At 36.7% G+C, this 20,244-nt stretch overlaps 1 protein-coding gene across 1 annotated transcript; it reads right to left on the bottom strand.

Moving 5' to 3' along the window:
- Nucleotides 1-409: 409 nt before the first annotated feature.
- LOC134534861 (uncharacterized) lies at nt 410-19,538 on the bottom strand. The gene is made up of 6 exons (XM_063373502.1): nt 19,334-19,538; nt 15,863-16,024; nt 15,044-15,191; nt 11,606-14,585; nt 8,910-9,078; nt 410-5,405 (listed from the first exon to the last, which is right to left on the bottom strand). The coding sequence occupies exons 1-6, from the start codon at nt 19,360-19,362 to the stop codon at nt 5,216-5,218; spliced, it is 3,678 nt and encodes a 1,225-aa protein (XP_063229572.1). The 5' UTR covers nt 19,363-19,538; the 3' UTR covers nt 410-5,215.
- Nucleotides 19,539-20,244: the final 706 nt, after the last annotated feature.

Genomic DNA, 20,244 nt, shown 5'->3' with positions numbered 1-20,244 from the left:
AAATAAATTTATATACAAAAAATATTTTACTTTATAAGGTTTTTTTCCTGAACAAGTTCTTATTTTTCATGTTCTTCATGAACTTAAAGATAAATTTTTATTTCTCTCATAGTATGAACTAAAAGGATTTGGATTAACCATTTGTATAAAGCCTTCATACAATAATTTTTTTTTAGAACAGCATTGATAGATAAAAATTAGGATTTTCCAACACACTGAAAAACCCCAGGTTTCTTAAGATCTAGGAAAAACTACTTTTTTTTTGATGTACTAACAATAAAGTGCTTGAAGACAAATGTTACAGAAAATAGTTAACCAAACATTATTTGTTGCTTTCTGTAAATGCTCAGGCTAACATTACATATGGACTTGTTTGGTAGAAGAAAAAAAAACTTTATAAAAACAAATATTCAAAGTGCCACAGACATTTTATTTCATAATATATTATCATGTACAACTTTCATATTTACTACAAACCAAGCCTTTTTAATAAGAATGTAAATTTCTTTCTTTATGATGTACATAACCCTATTATAAGTAACTATGCCATTTATTTTTAATTCTTACAGGGTGTCTTGTCAGCTCATAATTCAAACTATAGTGAAAGGCCTTCCTTCCAGCATGTATGGGACCACGGCTAAGCCAGATTAGCAATCTTGCCAGATTATCAAACATCAATATAGTTCTAAATAAAAATTAATACACAGAGCAACTGTACCGTGGACTCCCACTAATCAGAATTAATCTGTGCTGAGACATGTTAAGATTACATATTTTCAGATTAATCAAGTAATTGCTGTAATGCAGTACGATCATATAAGCAGTAAGTTATCACCAGGAATGAAGGGTGGTTTTCAAAGTAGAGGAACCAACATTTTTACCATGATTTTTCACATCAGTAAAAAGTTCAATTTTTAAGATACCTAACTTGGTTTTTTTTTAAAACTATTATCCTGTTTTATTATAATTCAAATTGTTAATAATATAAATGTGCGGAAGTGTAATTTTTACAATTAAGTAAAGAACAACTTCGAAACACACACAAATACATACATATACAAATGTGTACATTACACAATGCCACAATAATAAATAATCCCATTATTAAATTGTATCCTCTCTCATTACAGCACATTGAACAAAGCCCATCAAGTAAATGTAAGTTTTGTTCCCAACACGTAAGGCATTTATAAGAGCTGTAAAATCTTATTTCAAAACATCTTTTGAAATTCCTGATTTTTGATTTAGTATACATATGCATAATGTAAGGAGCTGGTCTTAAGTTGAAAATTAAGGAACTGTCATCTTCAAATTTCTTACTATTATAAGATTTAGAGAGCAAATTTTCAAGCGCACAATCCACGGCAGCACTGGTCGAATATGTTTGTGTCTACAGACGTGTCTCTCTCTCTCTCTCCTGCCTGCACACACTATTCTCCTCCTCACCCTTCTGTTCCATCCCTTATTTCCCCTCCTTTTCTTGAATAGCTCGAGAAAGCAAAACCAACCATTGGTTCCCTTGCACTGTAAGATTCACATGACCTACCAGTTTACATTTCACTAATTTTCCCAATCCATTTCACGTATTAAGGATCTTGAAGACATTTGCTGTAGTAAGTTGTTACAAAGACAATGTTTTCACAACACACGAGTCTTTAAAAACGGATTAGTTCGTGTTATACATGTATTTAATGTTGGCGCAAGGGAAGCAGAGCGCTGGTCTGGTTTCTCATTCCAGCCATGTGGCTTCAGGTAGAATTGGAATATGCAAAGATAGCAGGGATTTCAGTTTCAGTGTGAGAAGAGGACAACAGAAAATGTTTCGCTAAATTTAATAGCTGAGTGAGGAAAGAATGTAAATTAAGTATGTCTTTTTGAAAACTAGTTATTCTACTGAAATGAAGTGTTTGAATAACCAATTCAGAATATAATTAAAAAGGCATTTTACCCATCCTGAAAGTAGGGAAACTGATGGGTCTCTTGATTCCATGGAATATTCACCCCTGGTTATCATATAAAACAGCCTGCAACACTTTAAAAAGCACGTCATCACTAAACATGCAGATATTTGCATCAACACATCTAAAATAGTTTTTAAAATACAAAAATTTTGTTTATTTAAATACTTTTCACCCTAAAATCGTTTGAACCAGCAGGGATAGAATTATCAAGACTCCAATGTAATGTACATGTATTTACATGAATATAATGTGATGGTTAGTACTAGAGATAATAAACCCCAAAAGTAAGAATTGCATTATAGTTACAAACTTGTATCTTGCAGCTGGAAGATGTGAATTTACAGCAACAGGGACAGCTATAATTGGAAAAAAAAAATGCTCTGCCTCATAACTACACCTTTTAAGACACTTTAGACAGCTGGTAATTACTGCTTTCTGAACCTCCACTTATTTGAAAAACAACACACAATCTGCCTGAGAACTAAGTCACTTATGTCACTTTAGTCCGCATCTTGTTTAAGGTGCGGTGAGGAGGAGGAGGAGGAGGGGGAGGGGGAGGGGGAGGGGGAGGGGCGTGACTCATGAGACAAGACAATCCTTTTGATTGTTGCTGCTAGCCATTGAGCCATTGCAGCCCACCCCCCCCTTTCCACTCCTCCCACATTTCCTGATGACCTCCACATACAACACAAAAATATTTGCCAAATGGCTTATGAACTACTGCCATAAAAATCTTTTCCCTATTAATTGCTGCCCTTTTTTTTATCTTCTAATTAACACTTGCTGTTTAAAAAAAACTATGCAAATCACTCTTCTGAAAAAAGTTGCACCAAAAAAGCTGTAAGTAAATATGGTAAAAAATTTACTGATTGAAAATAATTTTTATTTCCGTTTCTGAATTGTGACTTAACCCCATAAAAGTTCAGAGTCGCAGTATTTTTTCAGGTAAATACGGTACTTAAAAAGAGTTATAAGTTGCTTTGTAGAAAGCTACAATATAGATGAGCACTGGTCATCTTAAAAAAATCATGATGTAAAACTACTGGAGAAATGGGAAATGTAAGCTGCTTTAAAACGGAAAAACGCCAGCAGCGCAGTAGTGCGACCAGGTGGCCAAGGTAAACAGTCAGAATACACACAAAAAAAAAATCTGTATACGAGCAACTCGATTCCTGCTGCATTACAGAAAAAAGCAGAACCATAGAATGCTGGATTTAAGAGCTTTCACTGTACATATTAAGAAAGCTACAAGTATTTCTTAGCAATCTTTTTTATGAACTTAAGCGTAAATGATGGAACCATTTTTTTTATAAATATGAAGTCAATATTTTAGGATTCTACCAGTTTACAACAAAATTTCCTGAAATTATTTCATAATTTCAGCTTTACACGACTATTACTGTAATGACAGGTCAGTTACATCACGTTATTAAAGTTATAAAATATTGGTACCAATATTATTGATACTGAACTAATAAAATTATCTCCTGTGATGTAAGATTAATTACCACAATTTTCTTCAGCTATGAAACTATTACTCAATACAAGGCAGCAATGAGCATCACCCTGCCAGTTTGACTGCTTGTCAAGGGAATGGTTGAGTTGGCCTGCTGCCACCACCACACGTTTGTTAGCAATTGGCTGTCAACTTCACACACAATCTGCTCTTTAATATTTTTCCTGCAATCACTATTAAAGCATGCACAACGATAATAAAATATTAAACTGATTTTTGAAAAAAAAAAAATACACCTAACCATAAAAGTTCTTTGTTTTCTAACTTGCAACCCAAAAACTAGCAAACATCTGTCTTTGCCAATAAGGGTGTCCTGGTGAACCAATTTCAGGACTTTTTCATGACCTTTAAATACAATTTTCCAACAACTATTTTGTATCACATGGTCACTTTCAGATAAAATAATCAGAAAAGAGATAGAACTATTTTGCAGAAAGCTGAAACCTTATCACAGATAATTTCCACATGATGGGAATGGACAGTCTCCCACTATTTAAATTTAATGCATGACTGTAAAGTGATGTGAGGCATTGAAAAAAAAAAACATTTCAAGTACGTAAATACTGCTGGTAATAAAAATTCCAAGACTTTCAGCACCATTACCATTTATTTCTCGACACTTTTGTGACTTCCATGAACAGCACTCACCCTGGTGTTAACATGCATTTGGCATAGTAATATTGTTATGCATAGGAGCGCAAGTAATGAAAAAACGTAGGAAATACAAACATTTAAACATTCTGGCAAAAATTCCAGCCACAAGTTAGATAAAAAAAATACCTGCAAAACATTACCGTATGTATTAAGTTTCTTCACTTAACTGCTACATGACACCTCATATGCTCATCAAACGAATCAAAGTTAATTGAAATCAGTTATTAAAACAACAATCCCTTTTTTTTTTTACTGATACTTAAATATTATAGAAAGCTGTGTAGAAAATTATTTGTGGTTGCTGTGCACACATCGAACGGCACCTGCAAGTCGAAAATTGAATCAACAATATGACACGATTAAATATGTATTAATTTTGGTTTTTTAGAGTTATGCAGCCCACTGGCAGTAATTATACATACTAATGGAGCATTGATGGAATGAATACGTGGGAGAAATGGAAGTACTTGAGAAATTCTACCAACAAGCATCAATATTGCCACTTGCAAAAATTCCAGGATTTACTCCGCCGGGAATCAAATCCATATTGTCTTAGTGGAAGTATACGAGTGATCTGACCACTCAATGATTATGGCTACTTTATGGGTTAAAAGACAAATGGAAATTATTATTCTGTGATTTCATTTCCCACAGATATCAAACTCAAATAATACAAGTAATGTAAAAAATATATGCTTTTCTTCAGTATTTAATAAACATTAAAAAGCACATTTAAAATGGTTTTAAAAACATGTTTAATCGTTAAAACAGTTTTTTTTTACAATGCCAAACACCTGACATTCTGATACCTCCTTGGTTTATTCTTGAATATGTTATTATTTTCTTATACGGTTATATTTATCACATTTAGTTTATATTTCGTTTCTTTCTTGAAAATGCTTCACTAAGAGAAACTTACAATATTAACTGAAAAATTAAATGTCTGGACACTTGTATATAAATGAATAAATAACATAGAAGCATGAAGAAAATTAAATGGAAAAAACTGAGCAGGAAATCATACGTACAAAATACATACAACAATATGTGTAAACAAAACATTTCACATCAACGACATATCTTTTTAAAGGACGTCACACACAATCCCTGGGGCAACCGGGAGATCAATTCTTGCGAAGAGAGTAAACTGAATGCAGTCAGGATTCACGTGCGCCAACAGCAAAGGAACACTGTCGTCAAAGTCCTTCAAGGCCCACGAAATTTCTCCGAGAGTTGGCATAGACTGCTCGTAGTGAGAGACAAACTGCTCCTGGCTAAAGCAGAACAAAATGGTAACATTATTTCGCTATGCAAGTGCAGGACAAATTTTCAGTCCACAAACTAAACAGGAAATCCATACAGGACTAATAAATAATTGGTTTTACCAAAGCCAAGCAGCAACGAACATACATACATCTGTCAGCAACATACTGCAACATACAGCAACAACAATGACCTTGCCTCCAAATTGCCTTTGCGAAACCCAACGCGTTGGGTTACTTTGTCGTGTGATGGAGTTTAATTGATCATGAGTGGTTATGTAACCATTTAGTTTGCAAATGAGTATACTTCCTTAAAAAAATAATTATTTAAACAGGAGGCAGTTCAAAACCGAGAATAAGTTTTAATGCTATATTAAAAAAAATAAACATTCAGTTTTTAAAAGAGAGTTTTCATAAATTTATTTATAATATATTGTAAACAAAACCATAATTAATTAATTTTCATCATATGTATCAAACTGATTACTTACTACACACATTTTTATTGGCCGATTAATTTAATTTGTTAAAACATTCTTTGGTAATGTTTTCTATAGTCTTGACAAATAAATTAACTGCTTCACTTTAAGTATTTTTAAATACCATATTTACTCGCATAATGTCTGCAGTAATTTTGCTACATTTTTGACAAAAAAAATAGGGTGCGGACATTATGAGGTGAAGCCCGAAAAAAAATATTTTTCCTCAAAATTTTACATGTTTTGTGTAGACTAAAAAAATTGTTCTCTCATAATTAGTTTATTAGTACCCTGATGTTGAAAAATATTAACGGCGGCACACTACTTCGCAGAGCGCTGGTGATTGGCGACCCTCTGCAGTGGACGTGAGAAATGTGACAGGTGTCGAGATAATTGGGTGCCGGCGATTAGTGGAAGACACCACTAATTTTTTTTTCTTCTCTCACTCGCGTGTGCGCTCTTACGTTCAGAAGCCGTAGCCAGCCTACACAAAATAAACGCTTTGCGTGAAAAGATATTTTTTTAATCTTTCATTGAGATAACCACTAACGGCACGGGGCAGATGTCTAATGTCTGCATTAGCCGGCGCCGGCGAGCCTCCCTCCCTGTCCCTTGCCCACTGTGTGTATAAAAAAAGTTACAGGCAGACGTCTGTGCATGCGAGTCCCCTCCTGCCCTGCTTGACTGAAGCGGGGGAAGGACTGCAGAGCGTGGAAAAGGCTGAGCAGGAATTTTTAACAAAAACAAAGTAGAGCCTTGTCTTCCTGACATGCAAGAATTTATGTATGTCCATTCTGTTACAGCTGACGTTTTCTTTACGTTGCGTATCACATCTTACTTTGTGACGTAGTGTGAGTTTCAGCTGCTTTGTCCGCACGTCTGCGCGTGGGACGTGTACTGGCTTGTGCTATATATAGCCCATCCCCTTGCAACTCGCGTGACGTCGCAGGAAGCTGTGCAGTAGAGTACGAGTTTCTGAGTCCGGACGGTTTCAGCACACTACAAACCCTCTCAGCGACCGCTCCGGAGAAATGAACAATTCAAGGTCAAAGCATTGTTGACAGCGTCGGTAAATTTCCATCCCGTCCGTTACTGTGCCATTCAAGGGTGGCCAAGGTTACTTTGTCTGGTGCGAACTTTATGCGGATTTTTAAAAATTCCATTTCAAGTATTTAAAAAGAAATTTGCGGACATTATACGATGGCGGACATTATGCGATTAAATACGGTATCCTTATATTTTCTCCAGCTCTTTGTGTGTTTCTCATCAGATCTACTCAACTTACTCTAAGATCACACAGGGGTCAACTTGAAATGATCAAGTACATGAGCAAGTTAATCTGATCCTGTTTTTAATCACGCTGGGTTATATTTCTGAGTGCGTACAGAAAATATTTTTCTTACCAAGTTAGTTATCGAAGTGTGTATTGTCTCACATCAGCAACGTATATTTTAAAACTTTTAACTTATTTGTTTGAAGTATCATACAAAGATGGCAATATAATGTGCATTACGTAGGTTGAGGTCAAAAATAGCTTTCTTCATAACAATAAATACTGTTTCAACCTAAACTAAATTTTTAAAAAATTATTGGCAGAACTTTAAAATTACTTAAACATTAAATAAGCAGCATGTAATACTGCAAGAGGTCATACTGTATTTTAATTAACTATTTGACTATCAAAGCTAAATATAAAATTTATTATAAGTATTTTTGAAGTAATACTTTAGTTATTTCCTGAGACTGTTCCCTAACTAATAGGGTCAGTTCACTACAAACTTAATTAGTAAAATCATAATAAATGTGTTTGTCATACCTTGTAAACCAAATGCACTTCTAAATTTTCCACTGCAAGCAATTTCAGAGAGAGTGTAACAACATAGACTACAGCCCTCTCCACTTGTTAGGACAGTTTTAATAACAATTTATTATGTTGCTGGATCATATATATAATATGTACTTGGTTACCTTTTCTATCATTATGTAAATAAATAGCTGTTTGTACTTTTGAGCAGTAATTGTGTATTAGGACTGTGTTTGTTGGCTAATATTTACTTTAATTCATTTTTTTCTCCTGTGTCTGATAGTTTATTTACCTTATTGTGATAAAGGTATTTAAAACTTAATTTTGCTCACTAATTTAAGTTTTCGTGTGCTTTCGCTTATTCTTTTCATTTTTTTCTTTTTGCTATGGCTCTTTGTCTGAAAGCTAGCTGAGACAATAGTTTGCCAGTTACGTAAGCATTAGAGAGAAAGAGAAAAAGAGTGAGAGAGAGAAAGAGAGAGACACACATAGTATTGGCCAATTCTTTTCTGTGCATTTTTGCAATTTTTCAGAAATTACGTCACATGAGCACCCTTTTTACTCTTGGGAGGACAAATGGTGGCCAAGGAGTCAGTCAGCATCTGTGTGAGGTACCGAGAGGTTGTGTTTTGAGCAATGGTTCATAATTAATACAATAACTTGAAACCTTTTTGGTCCTTTTATTTAGAATTTGTTTTACCACAGCCGTTGGTAACAGCCCAAAACTATAATCGAGTTGTTCAGAGGACGGAGTCCTTCGTCTTATATTGTGAGGGATTTACTTGCGAAGAGTGATTAATTTTTCCATTTAATATACATTCCATAACCAGTAAATTTGAGTTTTGGAGTAAGTGCAAATGTTTTATGCGACCAGTTTGTAGTTTCGACATGTATTTTTCGAGTTGGAAGATGGCGGCCACTGTGACGTGTAAATTTTTCATAATGGGTAATTAAGAAACAGTTAAAATCAATTTGTGTTCGAGAGACTATTTAACCAATCAATCATCGACAGTGACATTTTTTTTTAAACTTAAATATTTTCAGCACCCAACTAATTTCTTCAAGTATTCATGTGTGTGCACTCCAGACCAATTTTTTGAGCTAGCCGGAGGTCTGGAGTGTAACAACAGTTTGCAGACTAAAATAATTAAATAATTTTAATAATGTTGATCCCTGTAACATTTGCACAATACACATTACCAGCTGATGTGAAGCAATCGCAACATAGCTCACCTGAACACCATGACCCTGTAGTCAGGGAGGCCCGGCGTGGTCTTCCGGAACGACACACTCGGCAAATACAGGTCAAACGTGACCCTGAGCTGCCTGCGACTGACAGCAGACACCATGTTCCTAGGCTTGTCCACCTGCTGGAAAATCTGTAGCCTGGACAGTATAGTATCTGAAATGAGAATAAAAATAAAAATTAACTGTCAATATTAAGATTCGAGCCTACGCTGAACTTTCCAGCTTCTTATTCATTATTTATGTGATACATTTTTCAGCTTGCAGATACGCATATTTTTACACAATTGACAGTCAGTCGCAATTTGGGAACATACCCTTGAGAATTAAATGGATTGCAGAATTGATACTTTCCAGCAGGGCTGGCTGGTTTAAACTACAGTTTAAACAAAGTAATTTTTATAAAAAAACAAAAAAAAAAAGTTTTTTTTAAATAATGTATTTTTAAATAGAATGTCTTAATATTTTTTTAAATAAAAGGTCCAATTCAACTTTAATAGCAACAAAAGTTAGCTTATTAATGTTTCTTGTGATTTACAGGAACAGAAAGTTATATACTAATTAAGATCATCATTTAAATTATCTGAATAAATTTTAAATTATATCCAGCTAAAAACTCCTGTAAAATTAAATTTAATAGTGAATTGTAGATAGAGTGAAAAAAAAAAAAAAGAAGAAATAAATTTATTAAAAAAATTTCCTATTCTGTGAGAAATCCCCGATTCTACTGTAAATCCCTATTCTGTGGGAAACACCTATTCTATGGAGAATACTCTTCCTGCGGGAAATAACCCTTTCTGTTGTTAAGTCCCAGTCAGATGTGCGGATTTTCTGGAATTCAGTTATTTGATGTTATAACTTTTCTGGTCCAACATGAGTGGCAGAAAGTGTGTTGTATGGATTTCACTTGAACATGCTGAAAATAACTAATGCAATTAAAAAAAAAAAAAGCTGGTTTAAAGCAAAAAACTTGGCCTAAACAAAAAAAACAGGTTGTTTGACTTTAAAAAAAAGTTTTTTTTCTAACCCCATTTTTTAGGTTAAAAGTCAATGACCCTGACTATTAAATGAGACAATATTTAATTTACTGATTATAGACTGGGGCATAGAACCCAAGTGTTTATAATATAATAATAATAACATTGCTAGTTTTTTCTCTAAAAATGATTTATTGGTAGAACTATTTATGTTAGAACAAAGCATTTTAAAATATTCATGAACCTGGCACGTGTTGTCGGTTTTCGTTGGAGTGTTGTGAAGCATTGTTGAAGTGTTTACAAAAAGTGGCCTCCACTCTTTCCAGCAGGTCTCTGTAAATATGAGTGTTTTTTCGACGGATTTCTTCCTTCAATTCATATAACGTACAAGGTTTGGCCTCGTAAACACATGACTTGAGGTACCTTCATAAAAAAATATCACATATGGACAAGTCAGGGGACAGAGGAGGCCATAGAACGTCACCAAATCTCGAAATGAGACCGTTCGGAAACAGATGACGAAGAACAGCCATAGATGGCGGTGTGTTCGTGGCTCCATTTTGTTGAAACCAAAAATCTTGAAGATCCACACATCTTCTTTGTAAATCAGGTGTTCACCATATTAATGTAACGCTCAGATACAACAGTAACTGTAACCCCATTTTCTTAATAAAAAAAACAGAGACCAATGACGCCTAATTTTCCCTACGCGCACCAAACTGTTACCTTAGGGCTACGAAGCAGTTTTTCACGTAAGTCTCGCGGATTGTCGTCAGCCCAGTACCGACAATTTTGTCTGTTGACGGACCCATTAAGGTGAAAATGGGCTTCATCACTCATTATCAACATGTTTTCATTCTGCTCATAAAGTTCAAGCATTTGTTGTGCAAAATTCCAGCGTTGGGGGTAATCTCTTACATTCAATTCCTGCACAACTGCTATTTTATATGGGTGAAAACGTGATTCACCATGCAAAATCCGTCTTACAGTACGACTGCTGATTTGAAGTTCAGCTGAATGACGACAAGCAGAGCAGCGTGGGCTTCGCGGTATCGCTTGTCTAACCCAGCGGTTCCCAATTTTTTTCGGCCAAGGAACCCTATGATTGACTTTTTTGACGAAACTACAGCTCCTTCAAAGAAAGTTATTTAACAATAATTGTGCCTACTTTATACAACTTTTGTCCTGACTTACTGAACCCCTGTGACCCTGCCACAAAACCTCAGGGATCCGCGTAACACCTTTTGGAAACCGTTGGTCTAACCTTTTCAACGTTCTCTGGAGTACGCATAGTATGTTGACGGCTGGGTGGATTTTTTCCATTATTAAGCCTCCTGTTCCAAAATTACTAACCCAATATAAGATTGTGTCTCAGATGGGAACAGAGTCATTTCAATTGAATTTGAATCTACGGCGGAATTCACGTTGTACCGCAGTCACAGTCTTACCACTCCTAACAAAACGATAATATGTAAATATGTGTTGCTCTAACAACCACGGGACCATAATGACAACTGAACAACAAATTTTTTCAGTCAAGAAATAGATGGTAACTAACCGCGCACGCCACTATTTTCTAATGGCTGAGTACTACCCAATCAAAAAACACTTGGTTCCTATGCCTCACCTTTATTTATAACATATATAGAACCAGATAACGTGAACATATATGTGCTACAACTTGTAGAACAGGCATTTCTTACTCACCTACGCTTTGACAGTTCTCAGGTAGTAGACAAGGGACAATGTCTGTACTAAACTCGTCCACAGCATCCAGGGATCCATGCTCAAACATGATGTCATCCAAAGGCTCTTCATCACTGCTAAGAGTCACCTCTATGCTTTCCCGCCCATACTTCATGGAGCCAACTGCAGTTCTATCTGCAATATGCGCAGCAGGTATTTTCAGTATTTCGGTCCGCTCTTCATGCCACATCTTCTCAGCTCGTTCGCGAAACTTCCTTGACGGTGCAAAATATCTGTTCTCACCTCTCCTGGGCTTCTTTCTCGAACTATTTCTCCCTTGCCCAGAGGGCGTGACCTCAAAGCACTCTATAACTTCATTATCGCTGTCCACAGTCAAGCCCTGTTTCTCGCTTGGTTCATCATCAATATCGATGACAATAGGCATGGCTTTGCCGTCGGGAGTTTTCAGATTCTGCACAGGCACAGGGGCCGTGCCTTGGGAACGAGACTGTGAGTCAGAAGAATCTTCGTTGGCCGGGCTTCTCGAAAACTGGTATGAGTTATTACCCTGCCCATAATTTCTGTGGTAGGGCGGGTTGCGAACGTTACTGTTGTACCTACGCTTGTAACCTCTTCTGAAGTAAGGCCTGTGCAAGTAGCGACCCCTGAAGAAGCGATTTGGCATGCGATAGTTGTAGTTCATCGCCATGGACTGTGCCATGGCTAGGCTCTGGGCCATCATGATTGCCTGGGCGAACATCGGGTGTGGCAACAGGCCGGGGCCGCAGCCCATCAGCGGGGGTATTTGCGGCTGAAATGTCGCAGCCGGCAGCCAGGGGTTGATTCTCCCATCATTATCCGGGCGCACACGGGGCGGCCTGACCGGCTGCGAAGGCGGCATTCTGTTACCGTAGTACACGTTGTTTCGCCCAGGCCCCCCGCCGAACCCATCAGCCTTCAGCCGCCACAGCTGGATGTAGTAGTCCTTCTGTTTTGGCTTGACGTTCGGGGGCAAGAGATCTTGCTTCGGGGCCTGGACGTGGATTGTGAACTTGTTCTCTATGCTGGGGATGGCATCTAGAACCGCTTTCATCTGTGCTAAGGTCAGCCTTCCCTCTTCCTCCTCCAGGTTTATTACATTCACTTCCTGGCTACAGGAAGGCTTTGTTTCGACTGCTTCGAGACTGTCTTGCGACCAGTTGTTCGTGTTCAGCAGCTGTTTTTTAGCACTGGAACACTCCTCTTTGATGTCAATATCTGGTTCTTCGTAGCCTCGCTTACGAGTTGTATTTACTCGATGGACGCCCACGTGTTCAGCTGAAGTGCTACAACTGGACTCTTGCAAAGGAAGTACCTCTACATCTGGTTTGAGGCTAACTGAACTGGCAGATCGCTTCCAACCAATTGCTGCAGTATTTTTATATCTATTAGTATAATTATTTGTGCCTGTATTTCGCTTTTGATTGATATTCCCAAATCTTCCTTTGTCTTCTGCAGTGTCGCAAATAATTTCGATATCAACTTCCTCTCGCTTGGGTGTCCTCTGCTGCCATTCGTTTTTTACTATGCTGGTATTTGAATGAATTTCTTGATTGCTTAGGTTTAAGCTACCTAAGATTCTAATATGAGAGCTGTCATTACTATTTTCTTGTATTTCAATAACGTCCTCACATTCATACTTCACCACAGGTTGAATCATATTAACATTCTTTTCTTCAACAGTCACACCATCCAAAGAAATGCCATTTGTCGTACTGTCCAAAACAAGTGATACAGGTTCAATTAAGGCCTTATCATCTCCAACCGAGTCACACTCAGAAATGGATGCTGTTTTCCGTGCAGCGCTCTGATTTTCTATCAGTTTTTCAACGTAACTTGTTGTTTTCTCGACTGTATGCAATGTCGTGGCACTGTTACTGTCCAAACCATTTTCTTTATGTGACTTGGCACCATTACTACTAGCCAAAGGTTTCTCATTTTCAGTTACAAGGCCAGAATCTTCTGGTGTGTCCTGGCAGGTTTCATCAGACTGGAATTTTCCTTCCGCAGCAATACCTTCAACATTACTACAGCCATGGTTCAAAGATACTTCGTCAGCGGTTTGCGATTTATTTGCATCACTGTCTAGACCATACTTGCGGATTGTATCATGTTTCTCACCCTGTGTGGTTTCTTCTGAAAATGAATTTTCTTCTGCTGTACCTGACTGTTCTTCATACTCAACACCTAAATTGCTGCTGGAACTTTCTCCACTCGACTGAACTGACACAGGTTCCACTGCCACATCTTTATCAGCATCAGACTCTAAGCTCGTTGACTCAACCTCTTGCTTCTCTTTCTTCTGGGGAGACAGGGTAACAGACACATTTTTATTTACGTAACTTATTTCCAACTCATTATCATCAATGTCTATTGGAGTTACATTCACTGTTCGAGAGGAGCTTTGTGGTTCAATCGGAGAGTCAGGAAACAGAACCAAAGACCCTTTGGGTTTCAAGCAATTTTGCATAACAGGGCCTTTTTGCTCGTATACAAGTGTGACATCTGCCTCTTCAGTTGGCACTTTGGAGACAGGCTTCTTATCAACAGAAGCTATTTCACTTATTTCAGCCTTTGTTTCAACTCTTTGGTCAAAAGAAGAACTTTTCACTAGGGATGACAATTCCTTTCTGGCATGCACGTTGGAATCTGAAGAGGATTCTGAATAGCTGTGTGAAAAACGTTTGGGCCTGGGCCTGCCATCACTAATATCTACCACCTCCATCACCGGCTTCACATGCTCGTTCTTCAGTTGAACATAGTCGCCAGACAGGGCGTACTTTGAGTCGGAACGTGCGGACTTGGCGGCTGGGGTGTGGCGTAGCACTCTGTAGCCGTGGCGCAGCAGATGGGCGTACGTGCGGTACTCACTCAGTGTGCAGCTTGTGTTCGGACTGAGCAAAATACAGTATGCCTGCTGAACACTCACAGCCACGCCACTGTACATCAGCTCTAAGCATCCCTGTAACAAACACACATTATCAACACTCTTTAATATATTTATTACGCTGCATGTATGGGCTTGCGCAGCATATCAAACAATGAGCACAGCTAAAATGTGGCACACATAAAAATACCACAAAGCCAAAACCCATTACGTGAAATGTAATGGTGTGAACATATTTACTATTCTGGAGGAGCATTTATAATAGTAAGTGTATCTTGCATAGGGACATCACATACATCAGCAAAAACAGAAAATATAATAAATACAGTTTCATAATCCAATCAGTGCCCTTTGTTTATCAGTACACTTTAAAACAATTTTCATTTTATACAATATTCGAAAAGACAGCTCCTGCATACCTACAATGTACAAGTATGTGTAAACATAATCTAGTTCTGATCTAAGGCAAAGCATATTATTTTGTTAGTAAAGAACATACAAGTTGAAAAAGAAGGATGTTATGTAATACTCACACTCTCAACGAGAAACAAAGCCTCCTCCGGGTAGAGCCAAATCCTTGTCTTCCTCTCGTGACCAAACAGTTGCCAGTGACGACCAACCACACTAGTTACTAGTGCCTCTTTCATCTGCTCATTCCATTCTGCCCTTGCAAGTGTCCCACTGCAAGAAAATCAGAAAAGAACCTCTTAATTCTGCACAATTCTAGCTTTTCATACACGTATCAGAGATCAACACAGCTTGAAACTTCGACCCATTTACAAGTACATTCACACTTCATTCCTAAATATTTATACAAATGTGCAATCTGGGTTTCATTTAAATACTTGATGTTCTGAACTTTTTATTTCTTTTCTTTTAAGTTAGTCAGATAAATCTCTTCTAGTTTGAGTTTAGAACACCAGTTCCACTGACCCGAAACATTACTGACTGAGGTGATATGTACCTGACCTTCAATGGGTTTTAGTCAAGCATAGAGCAAAAGTGGGTAGAAAAAACTGACTTTCTACAGATTTCTTTTGTGCAATTTTTCACTTTATTTTCTTCCTGAACTAATTTTTTACTCACACTTCTAATTACAAAGAAAGTTATTTCATAATGATACTATATATTTTTTAAGACCAGACAAATTTCAAGCCAAAACCAAATATCCACCTCTTTTTACAAAAAAAAAAAAAAATCAAAACTACTGAACAAAGGTAGTGTAAAGTTAATCAAGGAATTTGAAACCATTATCTCAAAAAAATTTCACCTTCACATACAACAAAGCTTTCTAATCATAAAGTCATCATATCGAGTTTCACTGCTGACTAGACGCTAATACTGATACTTACAACCTGCTGACTCTCTCCTCCGCAATAAGCTGTAGTCTCTCGTCCAGGGCAGTTTTCAACTGCTCGCTTTCAAGCCACGAGTTGGAAGGCTTGTACTCCCTCTGTCCTTTCTCGGGCAGCTCCTGCTCTGTCCGGAACCGGTAAGTCGTCAAATCTGCAGCACTGCAGGGCACAAGGGAAACTTGACAGGCTGTGCCAAAATATCACCAATAGAGATGTGAGATGATTTTCTGATGCAAATTTTCCATTTGGAAAATATAAAAAATCTTTTTTTTTCCTTTGCAAATTTTAAAATTTTTTTTTTACGATATCAACATTTACATAATTTAAGATAGGTTAATATACTAATAGTACAAGTGTTCTATGCTGTAGTTTGTATGCGTGTACAGTGTTTAGTATTTATCCTCTATTACAAACTGTAAAATTTTACGTTATTATTAAATTAAAGTACAGGTCAGAAATATTAAGTTTAAAAGTAGGTACAGGTACCCTCTTTTAACGCATAATCGTCACACCTATATTTTAGAGCGTCAAAATTTGGATAAGAAAACCTCTCGCGTAACGTCGCATGATGTTTTTGGTCCCACTATTAAATTCCAAGCTTTTTGTGTGGGTATTTTTTTTCCGTATAAAACAATGTATTTTAAAGTAGAAATCTAAGATTTATTCAGACATTACCACTTACTTATTTAATTAACGAAAATACAAAGTTGTCTGATGTGTAAATTTTCTCTAAAGACGTTTTTAAACGTTATAACCTTTATCTGTTCGTTTGCGTCACCGCGGTGCACCACTTACAAAAATGTAGCCAGCGCTAGTTGGCAAAAAACGTGATTTTTTTTTTTTAAATTTTTAAATGTATGTTTACTCTTGCAGGGCATCGAACTTAGAACTACAATCTATTAAGAAACTTCTGAGGGCTATGAGACCTCTCCAAGGTGGGACTTGGCAGGGATATAAGTCAACACCGACTCGTGGCAGGAGAGGTGAGATGAAAGAGGCTGGTGGTGACAATGGTGAGCGAGTGTGAGGCTGGTGGTGTTACCAGAGAGTCCTTGGTGCGATACAATTGAGTGAAGAGGATACAGTGACTCCTTGGCAAGCAATAGCAGGCAACAAGCGACGGGTTTCGTGTGCGAAGATCGGAGAATTGGGGACGGTGTCAAGACGCAGCGGATGAGTGAGTAGTGCAAAGCAGTGTGTTGGGACAGAGTTACATCGCAAAGCTACTATTTTGTATTTAAGATATTGACAAAATCCCTGTTTTTTCCAAGTTTTGAATACACACTTTCAATTTCCCGTTTTTTCCCTGCTTCCCAGATTTTTCCCTATCTGCAAGCACCCTGCAATAGTACATCACAAGCGCAAGTTAAGTATGCAAGGGTGAATTTGGATATGTTATAGTCGGAATTTTTCTTACATCATGGCTTTTCTAGAAATTAATTTCAGAAAATACTTTTTTTGAAAACTAGAAATGTTCCTACATTTATCTTGAAAACAGTGACTTTATATTCCAACTGGTTACTGAGAAATCACTATTTATGGCTTACATTATAATACCTATGCATTGATGTAGCAGTTGCCATTTTTTTACATTCTTATAGGTATGTACATGGAGAATCACAGAATCTGCAACCCTAATATTCACAACAGACCATTCCAAGGCCGCATTTGTGTTTGTTTGGTATAAATATTACAAATTTGTTACATTGTGAGAATGGTCGTTTAGATTAGTTCCATTAAAAATACTGTGAAATTGTGTGAACGGTTGGTTAGGTATGGATAGCTAAAATGTAAACTGGTAATTTATAAGCAACTTGTAAAATGTTTCAAAGTATTTTTAATGCACATATACTAACCTAACTAACCCTCCACAATGTTTTAAGTATTTTTAATGTGTAGCTAACATAACCTAATCAACCATTCTCAATATTTGACTTAATTCTAAAAACATAAACACAAGGACCTGCATGAAAAACCGAAAAATTGTGCAGATTGCATCAATACACAGATATTGTAATGTAACCTATAAACTATGATTTCTCAGAAATCAGTAGGAATTCAGAAACACTTTTTCAGGGAAAATGGAGGAACATCTTTAGTGTTTAAAAAAGTATTTTTGAAATTTTATTATTTTATTTACAGAAAAGCTGCAATGCGAGTTTTACTTTATAGTCTTATTTTCTTGTAAGGAAGCACCTACAGAGCATTGTCAGTGTAGTTTATTCCAAACCCCGGGGCCATTGACTATATGCTCACAAATTGAATCATGTCGGTGGTTGGGTACAAAAACCCACCACAACCCCTCACCACACAAAGTTCATGCTGTAATGACCACAGCCACTGCCCTGGCGCATCCAAGTTAATAACATAATGATTTACTTGTATGCATGAGGTAGTTTAGGTAGAACAAAGCCCCGTTCTACAATAACACGGAAGGCGAGATGGATCACCTACGCAGAGATAGCTCTCATGGAACAGACAAGGACCCAGAATGCCCAGGTTTTGCATTTACTTCACATTGTGCGACCAATAGAACCTGAGTATTTGGCCACAGTTAATGCCTTATTGTTTATGTTTTAAATATATTAAAAATTGTTTCACATACAAGAATGTCTCGTGCTTAATTTATATTATATAATTGAATACTGGCAGTGTTATGTTCATGCATTCCCAATTATTTTAATTAATTTTTTTGTAACAATGAAATTCAAGTTGATTCCTTGATACTAATGGCATGAAACTGTACATTTAAATCCTGTAGTATATGCTGCTGGCTTTTTTATTTTAAATTTAGTACGTCAAAAGATTTTAGACATGACATAACAAAAATTTGTAATATATAATGAATTGACAGTAAGTTAAATACAAAAGAAAAATATTCTAAAATTGGACTGAATTGATTGTTATGCTCGCAATTGGGCTTTCACTCTGTGGCAAGGAGTCCTCCCCTTTCACTCACTTCCCCCCTCTTTTTGGTAGTTTTCTCCACAGATCTCTTGAATCTTTCACCTCTAGCATCTCTTCTCGAGCCCATTCCACCCCCTTCCTTACAATACCTGACATAATTATTTGTACTGATATTTTATTTTTTTATGTCCACGATCTTTCCACATACGGTACTAAATTAAAAACAAGCATCATGTACCACCGGATCAATATTTACAAGGTCATGCCATCAAGCTCAAGGGATAAATTGGATACGTGATACAAAACTATTAATTACCATTCAATCTTGCTGTAGACGGAAGTGGAATGTAAAAATTCTGCGGGTCCGTGATATATTATTGTTACGTTTTACCGTCATTGTGAGAGAAAAATGAGAGAAGTAAAGTGAAAACTTGCTACCGGGCTTGTGCCCAACTGCAGCAAACTTACTGAATTATAATTTAATTTAATTGACCTAAGGTGAAAGCCCAAATGCAGGATTTAAAATCAAATTCAATATCCCGTTAAATAATACGGCCATACCTTAAAACATTTCCTGATTTTCCAAACATTTTAATAAAACGGAGAGCAGCAGAACATCAGTTGATGGAATTCACTGACGTACTAAACGCCACATTTTCCTTTTCAATAACTAAACTTTAAATACATACTTATTGCAGACATGAAGACCTACAAATATAAAACACAATATAAACACACTATCACTTCGTGAAGTTTCACCAACTATGAAAAAACTTAAATCTCTATTCATGATCACTCCATAGAGTAACGACACTAAAAGGAACTGCGGACTTTTTTTTTTTTTTTTATGAGAGCCTGTCTTCAATAATAATTCTCAAGCTAGATTGTGGTTCGTTTTCACTGTTGGACCGGAACAGCATCGTAGTCTTCTCTTTTTAATCCTCTTTCAGAATACAGATAAATTTTATGTCTAACATTTTAGCTTTCCGAATACGGCATCTGGTTGGAGTACATTCATGAATGCGACGGAAGTGATAGAACGGAATTGTGTAACACACATACCATTTGCGAATGGTATGAACCAAAGTTTACAGAGGAAAAGGGAACCTTTATATTAACTTTTGAACACATTTTAACAAGATGGGTAGTATTTAAAAAAAAATTTGTAGAAAAAAGATCCAATGCCAGGTTTTATTATAATTTTCAAGCCTTTTTCTCTTCTATTGGAGCTGTAAGTTCTATATGGCTGTGCACACCATATAAATCCTTAAATGTTTGGCGGTGAGCCCTAGATTTGGGCGGGATCATTCATTCCAAGAATTAATAAATTATGATTTATATTCATATATCATCTCACTGACATGAAGTACTTATTTACAGGCGGGGCACCGCAGTTAAATGAAGCTGCAATGCAATGTATTTTGTGATGGGGAAAGCAAGAATATAAAATTTACTGAGAAAACTCAACATTA

This window comes from Bacillus rossius, chromosome 8 (assembly GCF_032445375.1).
Source record: "Bacillus rossius redtenbacheri isolate Brsri chromosome 8, Brsri_v3, whole genome shotgun sequence".
Lineage (NCBI taxonomy): Eukaryota > Metazoa > Arthropoda > Insecta > Phasmatodea > Bacillidae > Bacillus > Bacillus rossius.
This window is presented reverse-complemented; position numbering and strand designations above follow the sequence as displayed.

Coding starts and splice junctions, on each gene's coding strand:
- LOC134534861 (XM_063373502.1), bottom strand. CDS start 19,362: ATGTTTGGAAAATCAGGAAATGTTTTAAG. Junction 16,025..19,333: donor AAATCAGGAAATGTTTTAAG/GTATGGCCGTAT, acceptor TGTGCCCTGCAG/TGCTGCAGATTTGACGACTT. Junction 14,586..15,043: donor CTTTGTTTCTCGTTGAGAGT/GTGAGTATTACA, acceptor TGTTTGTTACAG/GGATGCTTAGAGCTGATGTA.